This window comes from Dromaius novaehollandiae, chromosome 39 (genome assembly GCF_036370855.1).
Source record: "Dromaius novaehollandiae isolate bDroNov1 chromosome 39, bDroNov1.hap1, whole genome shotgun sequence".
Lineage (NCBI taxonomy): Eukaryota > Metazoa > Chordata > Aves > Casuariiformes > Dromaiidae > Dromaius > Dromaius novaehollandiae.
Window position 1 is genome coordinate 252333 of NC_088138.1, and position 15668 is coordinate 268000.

Here is a 15668-nt window from a genome sequence, read left to right on the forward strand (position 1 = left end):
GTCCCTGGGGGCCCAGGCGTCCGGCGCACCTGGGGGCGAGGCGCAGCAGGGCCCAGGTCCCCAGCACGGTGAGCAGCGAGTGCAGCACGTGGGGGCCGCAGGTGGCCAGGGCCAGGGCCGCCCCCGCCGCCGCCCCCCCCAGCTGCCGGGCCTGGGGGCCTGGGGGGGGATGGGGGTCAGCATGGGGGGGGGGGGGTGACCCCCAACCTGCTCCCCCCAGCCCCTCGCTGCCCCACAGCTGCCCCAGGCCCCTCTGAGGGGCTCAGCACCCCCCACAACCCCCCCATTTTGCCCCACAGCATGAGGTCCCCCCCCAATTGCCCCATAGCCCCACATGCTGCCCCATAGCATGAGCTCCCCCATTATTGACCCCCATCCCCAGATACTGCCCCAATATGAGCCCCATTTTTGCCCAAATAACCCCCAGCCCCATATATTGCCCCATAGCGCAAGCCTCCTCCCCAATTGCCCCACATGTTGCCCCACAGCACGAGCACCCCGCACATAGCCCCACACACTGCCCCATAGCACAAGCCCTTCCCCAGTTGCCCCATATACTGCCCCATAGCACAAGCCCCTTCCAACTGCCCCACACATTGCCCCATAGCACGACCCCCCCCCATAGCACAAGCACCTCCTGTAGCCCCATATATTGCCCCATAGCACGCGCCCCCCCCCCGTAGCCCCACACATTGCCCCCCAGCCCCACACGTTGCCCCCCCCCCCCCCCCGGCCTCACCGCGGCCCTTGAAGGCGAAGCCCAGCGGGATGGAGCCCAGCAGCACGGCCAGGTACGTGACCTCCTCCGGGGTCATGGCGCCGCCGGCCCCGCCCACCCACCGCGGGGGGTCCCGGACGCCTGGGCCCCCGGGGGGCGGGGGGGGGGGGGGGGGCACCGGGGTCCCGGACGCCTGGGTCCCTCCGGCCGCGCGCACCCGGCAGCAGCGGCGACTCGGAGCCGGCGGGGGCGGGGCCGGGGCGGGGCTCCGCCTACCCTGGGGGCGGGGCTGCGCCTCCGCGGGGGGCGGGGCTCCAGCCAGGCTCCGCCCCGGGGGGGGGGCGGCAGCGAGCGGCGCGCGGGTCCGGCAGCAGCCACCGGGCCATGGGGGACCCCGAGGTACCGGGGGGGGGGGGCGCTAATGCGGGGTAGGGGCTGTCCGGGGCGGGGGGGGGCTTTAAAAGGGTAATGGGGGCTTCAATGGGAGGGGGCGGCCTGAATTTCGGGGATGCTTAGCTGGAGGTGGCCCCACCCCCCCCCTTAAAAGGGAGATGGGGGGTGTTGGGGGCGGGGGGGGGGTCTTGAAAGCGGTAACGATTTGGGAGGGCTTTAAGAAGACATGCACTTTCTCCTTTAAGGAGGGAGGCGTGATTTAATACGGGAGGGGGCGCGGCCCCTTTAAGAGGTGGGGGGGGCGTCTCTTTAGCGCAGGGTGGGGCGGCCCCTTTAAAGGTTTTATTTGGGGGAGGAGTTCCATGTAAGACGAATGGGGTGTGACACCTTTTTTGGGGGGCCTCCTCCAGCACGTGATGGTGTGGCCCCTTTAAGAGGTTGTGGGCGTGGCTCCTTTAAAAGGCGGGGGGGCGGGGCCCGCGTTGCATGGGGTGCGACGCCTGTAAAAGGACCCTAAAACAGCGAGTGGGGCGCCCTTGTGGTCCCCACATAATGGGAGGGCATTGCCCCTTTAAGGGGCGTTTTCCCATCATCCCCCGGGGAGGCGGGAAACGAGCGCTTAAGAGGGGGCGTGGCCGTTTGAAAGGGGCGGAGCTTCACCAGCGTCCGCGCGGGGGCGGAGGGGAGGGAGGGGCCCGGCAGGGCGAGGCCCCGCCCCCTCCCACAACACCCCGCGGCGCGCGTGCGCACAGGGGGCGGCTCCCAGGCGCCTGCGCGGCGGCGGGAAGAGCTCAAAATGGCGGCGGCGGAGCGGGGCGGCCTGTCCGGACCCCCCGGCCCGGCGGAGCCCCGGGGGGGGGGGGTGAGGCCCGTCGGTGACCCCCCCTGACGCCGGCCCCCCCCCAGGCCCCCCCGGAGCCGCTGGTGCTGGCGCTGCAGCGCGGCCGGGTGCTGGTGTGGGGCGCGGCGGCGGCGCGGGCGCTGCGCGAGCGGCACCGCGTGTGCGGGGTGCTGGTGGGGGCCCCCCCGCGGCGCGGAGCTGCCCGCGGCCCCCGCCTGCCGCTGCAGCTGCTGCCCGAGGAGGCCCGGCTGCTCGCCGAGACCGGCGCCGCCGTCCTCGTGCCCCCCCCGGAGCCCGGCGAGGGGCCGCCCCCGGTAAGGGGGGCTGTGGGGCAGCGAGGGGGCCCTGGAGGAGGTGGGGGGGGCGCGGGAGGCGATAAGGGGGTGGGGGCGGGTGTAGAGGTAATGGGGGGGCTGTGGGGCAGCTATGGGGCAGGGGAGGGGGGGTATTAAGGCCCCTAGGAGAGCAGTGGTGGGGGGTGGGGGCAATAATAGGGGTTGGGGGGCAGCTGTGGGGCAGCGGGGGGTATTGGGAGCAGGGAGGGGCTGGGGGGGGGGTTGTTCTGCCCCACAGCATGGTGGGGACAGTTCCATGGGGCCATGGTTTCTTATGGGGGGGGGGGGGGGGGATTCGCGGGTAGGATGTGGAGCAGGAGCCATGTGTGGGGCCGAGCTGTGGGGCAGGAGCCACGTGTGGGGCTGTGGGGCAGGAGCTATGGGCAGAGCATGGAGCAGGTTGCAGAGCGTGCTTGTGGGGCCGAGCTGGGCAGTGGGACAGGCTGGGGCGAGGCCGTGGGGCAGACAGTGGGGTGGGTGTGGGGCCGGTGTGGGGCAGCGCTCTCCTCCCCCCCCCCCCCCCCCGCAGGCAGCGGCAGCGCGCTACGCGGCCGAGCTGGCCCAGAGCTTCGCGGAGCAGCAGGAAGCGGCCGAGGGGCAGCGACAGGCCCGGCTGCAGCACCTGCCCCCCAACCAACGCCCCACAGGTGGGGGGCAGGACCGGGCCCCGTGGGGTGGGGGGGGGTGCTGTGGGGCGGGCGCCGTGGGGCTGGGAGAAGAGCAGCTATGACGCTCTGCGCGGAGGGGTTGGGGTGCTGGGGGCAGCGCTATGGGGCTGGGGAAGGGAACCAGTACTAGAGTGGTTGCTATGGGGCTGGGGGAGGTGCTATGGGGCAGATGTCAAGGTGCCTGTGGGTATTATGGGGCTGGGGGGGCAGTTGTAGGGCTGAGAAATGGGGCTGCTATTGGGGTGGGTGTCACAGGACTGGCTGGGGCAGCTGTGGGGCTGGGGGAGGTGCTATGGGGCAGATGTCAGGGTGCTTAGGGCTGCTATGGGGTCAGGGAAGGGAGAACACTGTTGGGGTGAGTGCTATGGGGCTGGGGGGGCAGCGATGGGGCTGGGGGGAGCAGCTGTGGGAGGGACCATGGGGCAGATATCAGGGTGCCTGTGGGTGCTATGGGGTTGTGGGGTGAAAAAGAGCAGCAGCTGCTGTGGGGCTGGAGATCATGGGGTGGGGTGCTGTGGGGCTGATGTAGAGCTGTTTGTGGGGGGCTATGGGCCTGGGGGGGGGTGTGTGTGTGAGCTATGGGGCTCAGTACTGTGGGGCTGGGTGTGTGGAGGGAGGGAGCTATGGGGCTCAGTTCCATGGGGCTGGGTGCTGGGGGGGGGGGAAGCTATGGGGTTCAGTTCCATGGGGCTGGGTGCTGGGGGGGAGCTATGGGGCTGGGTGCTGGGGGGGGAGCTATGGGGCTCAGTTCCATGGGGCTGGGTGGTGGTGGGGAGCTATGGGGTCAGTTCCATGGGGCTGGGTGGTGGGGGAGCTATGGGGCTTAGTGCCGTGGGGCTGGGGGGGAGCTATGGGGCTCAGTGCCATGGGGCTGGGTGTTGGGGGAGCTATGGGGCTCAGTGCCATGGGGCTGGGGGGGGGGGCTATGGGGCTGGGTGTTGGGGGGGGAAGCTATGGGATTCAGTTCCATGGGGCTGGGTGTTGGGGGGGAGCTATGGGGCTCAGTGCCATGGGGCTGGCTGCTGTGGGGCTGGGTGCTGGGGAGCACTTATGGGGCCAGGCAGCACCGTGGGGCACCCCCCACCCACCGCCCCCCCCCGCAGGTGCCCCCGCCGCGGCCCTGCCCCCCCGGGCGCTGCTGGTGCAGCTCCCCACGGCGCGGGAGGGGCCGGCGCTGCCCCCCACCGCCGCCCCCCCGGACTGGGGCCGCCCCGCGCCCCACTGGCCCCACGGCGGCCGCCCCGGCCACGAGCGCCGCTACCGCGTCTACCGCGACCTCTGGGCCCGCGGCCTCCACCTCACCGCCGGCGCCAAGTTCGGCGGCGACTTCCTCGTCTACCCCGGTGAGGCGCCGTGGGGCTGCCGGGGGGCAGGGAGGGGGTGGGGGGGGGGCTGCCGTGGGGCGGAGAGCCCGTGGGGCAGGTAACGGGCAGGGGGAGATGAGGTGGGGCAGGTTGTTGTGGCAGTAAAACGCAGGATGATGTGGGGCAGGGAGAGGTGCGGGGAGTCGGTGATGTGGGGCAGGAGATGTTGCTGTGGGGCAGGGAGAGGTGCGGGGAGTCTGGGCGACGTGGGGCAGGAGCGTGTGGGGCAGGAGACATCACTGTGGGGCAGGGAGAGGTAAAGGCAGATAAGAGGCTGTGGGGCAGGACGGGGAGCAGGATATGGGGCAGAAAGTAGTTTGGGGGGGCTATGGGGCACCTGTGGGGCAGAAGGGGCTGTGGGGGAGGCTGTGGGGCAGTGGGGGAGGCCATGGGGCACTGTGGGGCGGCTGTGGGGGAGGCCATGGGGTGCTGTGGGGCAGTGGGGGAGGCATTGGGGCACTGTGGGGCAGAAGGGGCTGTGGGGGGGCAGTGGGGGAGGCCGTGGGGCGCTGTGGGGCAGAAGGGGCTGTGGGGGAGGCCATGGGGCGCTGTGGGGCAGCTGTGGGGCAGGGGCAGCTGTGGGGCGTTACAGCGGGGGCTGGGGGAGGTGGTTCTGGAGTAGGAAGCAGCAGTGGGGCACTACAGGGTGGGGAGGTGGCACTGTGGGGCGCTATGGGGTGGCTGTGGGGCAGCTGTGGGGCAGGGAGCAGCTGTGGGGCACTATGGCGGGGGTTGGGGGAGACAGTTACAGAGTAGAAAAGGGACAATGGGGCACTGTGGGGTGTCTGGGGGTGGGGGGTGCAGCTGTGGGGCGCTATGGGGCAGCTGTGGGGCAGGGGAGGCGCTATGGGGCCGAACTGACTCTTCCCAGCCCCCCAAGTGGTTCTGCGGGGTCATAGGAAGGGGCAATAGGGGGGCTGTCGTGGTGGGGGGGGCCTGTGGGGTGCTATGGGGCAGCCGTGGGGCAGAGCTGACCCCCCCGCGCCCCCCAGGCCCCCCGGAGCGGTTCCACGCGGCGGCCGTGGCCCTGTGCCCCCCCCCGGGGGCCCCCCTGGCGCTGGGGGCCCTGGTGGCGGCCGCCCGGCTGGGCACCCACGTGCGCAAGACGCTGCTGCTCTGCGCCGCCCCCGCGGGGGGCGCCCCGGCCTACACGTCCCTGCAGTGGGGCCCGCCCTGACCCACGGCGGCGACCCACGGCGACACTGCGACCCACAGCGCTCACCCGTACAGGACACTGCTGCTCTGGGTCACCTGGACCCCCCAGTGTGTGACCCCCCAGCCCCTCCCCAGCCCCCCCACCGCAGGCCCAGCCTGCCAAGCCAGGGCCCCACAGCCATGGGGCAGCCCCCCCCACCCCCCCCAGTTATGGGGCAGGAACTGGATCCCCCCATTTCACCCCATTGTTTTTTTAATAAAATCTTTACTGAGAAAAACAATTTGGGGAGGGAAAAGAGGCACCTCCAACCCCCACCCCCACCCCATAGCAGCCATGTGTGGGGCAGGGTCACCCCACACACACACACTTGGGGGAGGGAAGAGAGAGACACCCCCTCATTATGGGGGGGGCACAAGACAGACAAACACCCCCCCCCAATAATGTGGGCAGCGTGGGAGCGATGTCCAGCCATGGAAGGCCTCCATGGGAGGGGGAGGAATCTCCCCCCGGCAGTGGGGCAGCCCCACCCCGGTGCCCCCCAAGTCGAGGCCCCCCCGGGCGACCCCCCCCCCGGCCCCCCCTCAGACGCTGACGGTGCGGAAGACGGCGATGCCGGCGCGGGCGGTGGTGAGCAGCAGCCCGGGACACTGCGGGTGCCAGTGCAGCTCCTTGGGCTCCGCCTCGCCCTGGTGCGCGAAGAGCAGCTGCGGGGGCAGCGCCGCCAGCGCCGCCGCGTCCCCGGTGTCCCCGTTGTCCCCGTCGTCCCCGTCGTCCCCGGCCTCGGGGTCCCGCTCGGCCGCCAGGTCCCACTGCGTCACCAGGTCGTCGGCGCCCGCCGCCGCCAGCACCCCGCTCTCCGTGGGGTGCCACTCCACCGAGGTGATGGGGCCCGCGTGCTGCTTGAACGTGGCCACGCTGGAGCCCGTCTGCGGGCGGGGGGGGGGTGTCAGTGGGGCAGCAAGGGGTCCCTATGGGGCTGGGAGGGGGCCCTGTGTATGTGTGGGGGGTCTCTGTGGGGCCGCAGGGGCAGGGAGGGGCCTGGCTGTGCTGTGGGGGGGCCCCACGGGGTCATGAGGGGCCCCTTGGGGGGCAGGGAGGGGGCCATGGGGCTCTGGGGAGGGGCTAGGGGTTGTGGGGGGCTCTGTGGGGCAGGGTCGCTGCTGTGGGGCAGCCATAGGGCCAGACCTGCCTGGAAGAAGTGGGGGCCCCAGAAGTGCAGGGTGCTGTGGGGCAGGGAGAGGTCCATGGGGGAGCTCTATGGGGCAGGGAAGAGTCCTTGGGGCTGTGGGGGGCCCTATGGGGTGCTATGGGGCAGCCTGACCTACCTGGAAGGGGCAGAGGTCCCAGAGGCGCAGGGCGCCGTGCAGCAGGGAGGGGTCCGCGGGGCTCTGTGGGCTGCTGTGGGGCAGGGAGGGGGCCCTGGGGGGCTCTATGGGGCGCCGTGGGGCAGGGGGCCGCACCCGGAAGAGGTAGAGGTCCCAGAGGCGCAGGGCGCTGTGGGGCAGGGGGTGGTCTGGGTGGCTCTGGGGGGTGCCATGGGGCGCCGTGGGGGTTTCTGTGGGGCTCTATGGGGCGCCGTGGGGCAGGCAGACCCACCCGGAAGAGGCGGAGGTCCCAGAGGCGCAGGGAAGGGTCTGGAGGGCTCTCTAGGGCTCTATGGGGTGCCATGGGGCAGGGAGGGGGCCCTGGGGGTCTCTATGGGGCACCATGGGGCAGGCAGACCCACCCGGAAGAGGCGGAGGTCCCAGAGGCGCAGGGTGCTGTGGAGCAGGGAGGGGTCCGGGGGGCTATGGGGGGCTCTGTGGGGCAGGGAGGGGGCCCTGGGGGTCTCTATGGGGCGCCGTGGGGCGCCGTGGGGCAGGCAGACCCACCCGGAAGAGGCGGAGGTCCCAGAGGCGCAGGGCGCCGTCGTCGCCGCCGCTGAGCACGAAGGGGTCCAGGCGGCTCCAGCTGAGCGCGTTGACGTCGGCGCCGTGGGCCCCGGCGGCCGTCAGCATGCAGGCGCGACCCGGCCCCGCCCGCACGTCCCACACGCGCAGCGAGGCGTCCGCCGAGCACGAGCAGAACACCTGGGGGGCGGCGGGGACGTGTGGGGCAGGTGTGGGGCGCGGGGGGGACGTGGGGGGCAACGTGGGGGGCACACGGGGGAGAGGGGACACAAGGAAGACGCAGAAAGAGACACAAGATCGCATGACGCAGCCCACAAGCCCCGGCCCGCTGGCGTCCCCAGCCCCACGGCTGCCCCATAGCGTCCCCAGCTGCCCCAGAGCTGCCCCATAGCATCCCCAGCCGCCCCATGGCCACCCCATAGCGAGGGTCCGTTGGGTGACCGACCGCTGCAGATCCTCCACAGAGCCCCTGGGGTCCCACAGCAGCCACCCCCCAGCATCCCCAGCCCCACGGCTGCCCCACAGCGTCCCCAGCTGCCCCACAGCTGCCCCACAGCATCCCCAGCCGCCCCATGGCCACCCCATGGCTGCCCCTGTACCGAGGGCTCGTTGGGTGAGTGACCACTGCAGATTCTCCGTGGCTGCCCCATGGCTGCCCCCAGCCCCACGGCTGCCCCACAGCATCCCCAACTGCCCCACAGCTGCCCCATAGTATCCCCAGCCACCCCATGGCCACCCACATACTGAGGGCTTGTTAAGTGACCGACCACTGCAGATCCTCCACGGCTGCCCCACGGCGACCCCCAGCCCCACGGCTGCCCCACAGCATCCCTAGCTGCCCCACAGCTGCCCCATAGTATCCCTAGCCGCCCCATGGCCACCCACATACTGAGGGCTTGTTAAGTGACCGGCCACTGCAGATCCTCCACAGAGCCCCTGGGGTCCCACAGCAGCCACCCCCCGGCATCCCCAGCCCCACGGCTGCCCCACAGCGTCCCCGGCTGCCCCACAGCTGCCCCATAGTATCCCCAGCCACCCCATGGCCACCCACATACTGAGGGCTTGTTAAGTGACCGATCACTGCAGATCCTCCACGGCTGCCCCACGGCGACCCCCAGCCCCACGGCCGCCCCACGGCCGCCCCCAGCCCCACGGCTGCCCCACGGCCGCCCCACATACCGAGGGCTCGTTGGGCGACCACTGCAGATCCTCGACGGAGGCCGTGTGGCCCCGCAGCGGCCGCTGGTCCACGGCCCAGGCCCCCCCCTCCCGCGGCTCCCACAGGTGGATGCGGCTCCGGCAGTCGCCCGACAGCAGCCGCCCTGGGGGGGGGGAAAGGGGGGCCGTGACCCACGGCGGCCCCACGGACCCCCCCAGCCCCCCACGGCACCCTGGGGTGCCCCACAGATCCCTCATCACCCCCCCCAGCACCCCAACGGCCCCCCAAGCTCCCCCCCCGGCCCCTTAACCCCCCTGCAGCCCCCCCAGCCCCTCTCGTTTGCCCCCATCCCCTCCCAGCCCCCCCAGTTGCCCCCCAACCCCTCCCAGCCCCCCCAGTTGCCCCCTAGTCCCCCCAGGTCGCCCTCATTTGCCCCCAACCCCCTCCCAGCCCCCCCAGTTACCCCTTAACCCTGTCCCCAGCCCCCCAAATCCCCCTTGTTTGCCCCCCAGCCCCCATCAGGCCCCCCAGTTGCCCCCAACCCCCCCCAGCCCCCCCAGCTGCCCCCTAACCGCCCCAAGTCCCCCTCGTTGGCCCCCTAACCCCTCCCAGCCCCCCAGTTGCCCCCTAACCCCCTCCCCTGCCCCCCCAGCCCCCCTCATTTGCCCCCTAATCCCTCCCAGCCCCCCCAGCCCCTCCCCTGCCCCTGAGCCCCCCTCGTTTGCCCCCTAACCCCCTCCCCTGCCCCCCCAGTTGCCCCGTAACCCCCCCAAGTCCCCCCCGGTCGCCCCCTAACCCCCCCAAGTCCCCCCCGGTCACCCCCTAACCCCCTCCCAGCCCCCCAGTTGCCCCCTAACCCCCTCCCAGCCCCCCCGGTCGCCCCCTAACCCCTCCCAGCCCCCCCGGTCGCCCCCTAGCCCCCTCCCAGCCCCCCCGGTCGCCCCCAAGCCCCCCCGGGGCTCACCGGGGACGGTGGGCGACCAGTCGATGGCGAAGCCCTCGGCCAGGTGCCCGGCGAAGGCGAAAAGCGGCGCCAGCGGCTGCTGCTGCCGCACGAAGGCGGCGGCCGCCCGGGGCTGCGCGAGAGCCGCCAGCGGCCGCCGCAGCTCGAACACCTCCACCTGCCCCTTCTCCGACCAGGCCGCCGCCACCGGCGCCCCCCCCAGCTCCGTCGCCTGCGGGGCCGGGGGGGGGGGGTCAGGGGGGGTCCGGGGGGGGGATACGGGGGCCCAGGGGGGGATATGGGGGGATATAGGGGGCCTGGGGGGGGATACGGGGGGCCTGGGGGAGTATGGGAGGCCCAGGGAGGATCGGGGGGGGTCAGGGGGGATGGAGGGGGCCTGGGGGGGGGATATGGGTGGATATAGGGGACCCAGGGTGGGGATACGGGGGCCCAGGGGGGATGGAGGAGACCTGGGGGGGATATGGGGGGATATAGAGGGCCTGGGGGGGGGGATATGGGACCCAGGGCGGGGATACGGGGGACCTGGGGGAGTATGGGAGGCCTGGAGGGGGTCAGGGGGCCCGGGGGGGGTCAGGGGGGGATATGGGGGCCCAGTGGGGGGGATACGGAGGGCCGGGGGGGGCACAAGATCATCGCCAAAGGGCTCCAGGGGGAGAAATGAGAGTCGGGGGGGATATGGGGGTCCAAGAGACGCTGGGCAGCCCTCCAGGGGGCCATGGGGCCGCCCCATGGGGCATTTGGGGGGGGTCCCGGGGGGGATTTGGGGGTCCCAGGATGGACACGAGGGGCTCTGAGGGGTGTGGGGGCCTTGGGGGGGGTATGAGCAATCTGGGGGGGGGCGAGGCGGGGCTGGGGGAGAGCTGGAGAGGTCCCGGGGGGGGGGGTTGGGGGTCCCAGGGGGATTTGGGGGGTGTGGGGGGGGTACGAGGGGTCCTGGGGGGCCGAGAAGGGGCTGGGGGAGAGAGGGGGGCCCCAGGGGGGATTTGGGGGTCCCAGGGAGATTTGGGGGCCCCCAGGGGTCCAAAGGGTGATTTGGGGGCCCCGGGGGGGGATTTGGGGGTCCCAGGGAGGGATTTGGGGGTCCCTGGGAGGGATTTGGGGGCCCCCAAGGGTCTAAGGGGGGATTTGGGGGCCCCCGGGGGGGGATTTGGGGGTCCAAGGGGGATCGAGGGGGCATTTGGGGGCCCCGGGGGGGGGGATTTGGGGGCCCCAGGGGGGGCTGCGGGGGCCCCGTACCCGGATGCGGTTGATGGCGCCGTAGTGGGGCACCATGGCGAGGTGCAGCTGGGGCTGCGTCGCCTCCTCGTCTTCCTCCTCCTCCTCCTCCTCCTCGTCGTCGCTGCTGCTGGAGCCGCCCCCCCCCCGGCGGGTGCCGTGCAGGTTCTGCATCTTCATCACCAGCAGCCTGGGGGGGGGGGGACACAAAGGGGGCGGCACTGAGGGGCTGCCCCACGGCGCGGGGGGACCCGGGGGGGCTGCGGGGAGCCCGGGGGGTGCTGTGGGGCAGCCATGGGGGGCCGTGGGGCGCTGGGGGAACCTGGGGGCACTGTGGGGCAGCCATGGGGGGCCGTGGGGCGCTGGGGGAGCCCATGGGGCACTTGGGGGGTGCAGGGGGAGCCCGTGGGGCAGCCATAGGGCACTGTGGGGCATGAGAGGAGCCCATGGGGCAGCACGGGACCCCATAAGCACCGTGGGGCAGCTATGGGGCACGGGGTGAGCCCGTGGGGCAGCTGTGGGGTGCAGGGGGAGCCATGGGGCACCAAAGGGAGCCTGTGGGGCAGAGGGAGATGCCGTGGGGCAGCCACAGGGCACCGTAGGATACCATGGGGCACAGGGGGGACCCCGTGAGCACCGTGGGGCAGCTGTGGGGCAGCCTGAGGAGCCTGGGGGTTGCCAAGGGCTGCTGTGGGGCAGCGTAGGCCGCCGTGGGGAGCCTGTGGGGCGCTGAGGGCTGCTGTGGGGCACCATGGGGAGCCTGTGGGGCGCTGAGGACTGCCATAGGGCAGCGTGGGGAGCCTGTGAGCTGCCGTGGGGCAGCGTGGGGCTGCTGTGGGGCAGCGTAGGGAGCTTGTGGGGCACCGAGGGCTGCCCGGGGGCAGCGTGGGGTGTTGAGGGGCCCTGTAGGGCAGTGTGGGGAGCCCGTGAGCCGCCGCGGGGCAGCGTGGGGAGCCCATGGGGCACCGTGGGGCACTGAAGGCCGCTGTGGGGCAGCTAAGGGAGCCTGTGGGGCAGCGTGGGGCACTGAGGGCCTCCATGGGGCACCGAGGGCTGCCACGGAGCAGCGCGGGGAGCCCGTGGGGCAGCGTGGGGCAGCGAAGGCCGCCGTGGGGCACCGAGAACTGCCGTGGGGCACCGAGGGCTGCCACAGGGCAGCGTGGGGAGCCCGTGGGGCGCCGTGGGGCAGCGCAGGCCGCCGTGAGGCAGCGCGGGGAGCCCGTGGGGCGCGGCGGGGGGGCAGCGCGGGGAGCCCGTGGGGCGCGGCGGGGGGGCAGCGCGGGCCTCACCGGTTGGCCTGGGCGGTCTCGGCCTGGGTCCCGGCGCAGAGCAGCAGCGAGTGCGGCGGCTCCACGCGGCCCTCGCCCAGGTCGTCGCGCAGCACCGCGAAGCTGAGGCAGGGCGCGCCTGGGGGGGGGGCGGGGGGGGGTCAGAGCCACCGGGCGGCGGCGGCGGCCCCGGGCGCCCCCCCTCCCCCCCCGGCCGCACCGGTGCCGGCGCGGTGGTAGAGCACGTAGGCCGCCTCGTCCATGACCAGCTCCTCGCCGGGGCCGAGCGGGGGGCCGCGGCCCGGCACGTAGACCCGCCCCGCCGCCGCCTCCGGGGGCTCCGCCGCCGCCGCCCGCCGCGCCCCGCCGCGCCGCCGCCGCTGCCGCGCCGCCATCTTGGCCGCCGCCGCGCGCGCTTCCGGCCGCCGCCGCTCGGCCCCGCCCCGCGTCGCTACGCGCTTCCGGCCGCCGCCGCGGCTCTGGCCCCGCCCCCCGCGCCGGGGCTGCTGCTCTGGCCCCGCCCCCCGCGCCGGGGCTGCTGCTCTGGCCCCGCCCCCTGCCCTGGCACTCTTGCTGTGGCCCCGCCCCGCTGCTCTGGCCCCGCCCCGCTGCTCTGGCCCCGCCCCCCGCGCCGCCATCTTGGCCGGGGCCGCTGGCCCGTCGCTATGGCGACGGGAAAATGGCCGCCCGGAGACGGCTGATGACGGGCGGTGGCGTCGCCTGCCGCGTGGTGACGTCATCGGTGCTGCAGCGCGGGGTGCAGGGGGGCCCCCCCCCCCGGATTCCTCCTTCCTCCTCCTCCATCTCCCCCCCCACCAGCCCCCCCCCCCCCCCGGACACCTGGGCCCTCGGTCCCCGGCACCTTCCTCTTCCCTCCCCCCTCCCCTAACTTGGCCGCTAACGAACATGTAATTAAACACGGAATTAGCGGCTGCGGCTGCCGGGGCTGAGAGCGGGGGGGGGGGGGGCACACCCGGACGCCTGGGCCCCGGCGCCCCCAGCCCCCCCCCACTCCCGGACGCCTGGGCCCCCCCCCCCCCCCACTCCCGGACGCCTGGGCCCCGGCGCCCCCAGCCCCCCCCCCCAACTCCCGGACGCCTGGGCCCCGGCGCAGGCGGCGACGCCGGCCGCGGGACTACAAAAGCTCTTTATTCCGGGGTGCCGCCGTGGCGGGTGGCAGCGGGGGACGCGGGGGGACACGGGGCAGTGACAAGGGGGGGCAGGGGGACACAGGGGGTGGCAGGGGGACACAGTGCTGGTGGCGGGGGGTGGCAGGGGGACACGGGGGGTGACAGGGGACACGGGGGTGGCAGGGGACACGGGAGTGGTGGGGGCCGCGGGGGCAGTGACAGGGGGACACGGGGGTGGTGGGGGCCACAAGGGCAGTGACAGGGGACATGGGGTGGTGACAGGGGACACAGGGAGTGACAGGGGACCCAGGGGTGGCGGGGGCCGCGGGGGCAGCGACAGGGGACACGCGGGGTGACGGGGGACCCGGGGGGGTGACAGGGGACCCAGGGGTGGCGGGGGCCGCGGGGGCAGTGACAGGGGACACGCGGGGTGACAGGGGACCCGGGGGGGTGACAGGGGACCCAGGGGTGGCGGGGGCCGCGGGGGCAGTGACAGGGGACACGCGGGGTGACAGGGGACCCGGGGGGGTGACAGGGGACACAGGCAGTGACAGGGGACCCGGGGGGGTGACAGGGGACCCAGGGGTGGCGGGGGCCGTGGGGGCAGTGACAGGGGACACGCGGGGTGACGGGGGACCCGGGGGGTGACGGGGTGGCGGGGGCCGCCCCGGGATCACAGTTGCGCTTGCGCGGTGGCCGCGGTCACTCACAGTTTCGTCTCCCCCCCTCCCCCCTCCCCCCCCCGCAAAAAATTACCTAACGAGTTAAAAAGTCGTCAGCGGCCGACGGCGACGGGGGGGCGGGTGGCCGCGGGGGCCGGGACGGTGCCAGCCGTCCCCTCCGCCGGCCGCGGCCCCGCGGTGGCACCGGGGCCACGGCGTCACCTCGGGGACCCGTTCCTGTCCTCCGTGGCCGTGACGTCACCCTTGGGGACATGTTTTTGTCCTTGGTGGCCACGATGCCACCCTCGGAGACCCTTTTTTGTCCTCCGTGGCCATGAGGTCACCCTTGGGGACCTATTTTTGTCCTTGGTGGCCACGATGTCACCCTTGGGGACCTGTTTTTGTCCTCCGTGGCTGTGATGTCACCCTTGGGGACCTATTTTTGTCCTTGGTGGCCACAATGTCACCCTCGGGGACCCATTTTTGTCCTCCGTGGCCGTGAGGTCACCCTCGGAGACCCTTTTTTGTCCTCCGTGGCCATGATGTCAACCTTGGGGACCTGTTTTTGTTCTCCGTGGCCATGACGTCACCCTCGGGGACCCGTTTTTGTCCTCCGTGGCTGTGAGGTCACCCTGGGGACCTGCTTTTGCCCTTGGTGGCCATGATGTCACCCTTGGGGACAGGTTTTTGTTCTCCATGGCCATGACGTCACCCTTGGGGACAGCTGTGTCCTTGTTGGCCGTGACGTCACCCTCGGGGACCTGTTTTTGTCCTTGGTGGCCATGGCCACGACGTCACCCTAGGGGACCCATTCCTGTCCTCCGTGGCCATGAAGTCACCTTGGGGGACCTGGCTTTGTCCTCCATGGCTGTGATGTCATCCTTGGGGACGTGCTTTTGTCCTTGGTGGCCATGGCCACGTCAACCTTGGGGACAGCTGTGTCCTCCATGGTCATGGCTGTGACGTCATCCTTGGGGACCTGTTTTTGTCCTCCGTGGCTATGAGGTCACCTTGGGGGACCCGTTCCTGTCCTCGGTGGCCGCGACGTCACCCTCGGGGACCCGTTTTTGTCCTCCGTGGCCGTGGCTGCGGTGTCGCCCTCGGGGACCCGGCTTCGTCCTCGGCGGTGGCGGCCGTGACGGGACCCTCGGGGCCACCTGTCCGCGGTGGCGGTGACCGTGGTGGCATCACCCCTGGGGACCCGGAGACCCGGTGTTGTCCTCTGGGGCCGTGTTGGCGCTGGTGACGCCCTCGAAGGCCTGGAATTGTCCTGGGTGGCCGTGGCACGGCCCTTGGGGACAAGGGGACCCAGCCTGGTCCTCGGTGGCCGTGGCATCGCCCTCAGGGACCCGGCTCCGTCCTCGGTGTCCGTGGCGGTGTCTGTGGTGTCACCCTCGAAGGCGAAGGGACCGGCTGTGTCCTCAGCCGTGCTGGTGGCCATGGCGTCACCCTTGAAGGCGAGGGGACCTGGACGTGTCCTTGGTGGCCGTGGTGGTGGCCATGGCGTCACCCTTGAAAGCGAGGGGACCTGGCCGTGTCCTTGGTGCCGTGGTGGTGGCCATGGCGTCACCCTTGAAAGCGAGGGGACCTGGACGTGTCCTCGGTGCCGTGGTGGTGGCCATGGCGTCACCTGCAAAGGCGAGGGGACCTGGATGTGTCCTTGGTGGCCGTGGTGGTGGCCATGGCGTCACCCTTGAAAGCGAGGGGACCTGGACGTGTCCTCGGTGCTGTGGTGACGTCCGTGGCCTCACCTGCAAAGGCGAGGGGCCACGGCTGTGTCCTTGGTGGCCGTGGTGTCACCTGTGAAGATGAGGGCACCTGGCCACGTCCTTGGTGTCCATGGTGTCCCCATGAAGGTGACATGCCACATCCACATCCCTGGTGTCCATAGTGTCCCCAGGAAAGT

General features: G+C 72.5%; 2 protein-coding genes across 2 annotated transcripts; one reads left to right on the forward strand and one right to left on the reverse strand.

Moving 5' to 3' along the window:
- Positions 1 to 1014: 1014 nt before the first annotated feature.
- TSEN34 (tRNA splicing endonuclease subunit 34) lies at positions 1015 to 5755 on the forward strand. The gene is made up of 5 exons (XM_064503578.1): positions 1015 to 1117; positions 2018 to 2266; positions 2817 to 2934; positions 4059 to 4298; positions 5312 to 5755. Exons 1-5 carry the CDS (start codon positions 1103 to 1105, stop codon positions 5494 to 5496), a joined length of 807 nt encoding a protein of 268 aa, XP_064359648.1. The 5' UTR covers positions 1015 to 1102; the 3' UTR covers positions 5497 to 5755.
- Positions 5710 to 12427, reverse strand: GRWD1 (glutamate rich WD repeat containing 1). Its single transcript, XM_064503577.1, has 7 exons — positions 12191 to 12427; positions 11992 to 12109; positions 10724 to 10892; positions 9488 to 9698; positions 8544 to 8686; positions 7347 to 7544; positions 5710 to 6401 (listed from the first exon to the last, which is right to left on the reverse strand). Exons 1-7 carry the CDS (start codon positions 12363 to 12365, stop codon positions 6057 to 6059), a joined length of 1359 nt encoding a protein of 452 aa, XP_064359647.1. The 5' UTR covers positions 12366 to 12427; the 3' UTR covers positions 5710 to 6056.
- Positions 12428 to 15668: the final 3241 nt, after the last annotated feature.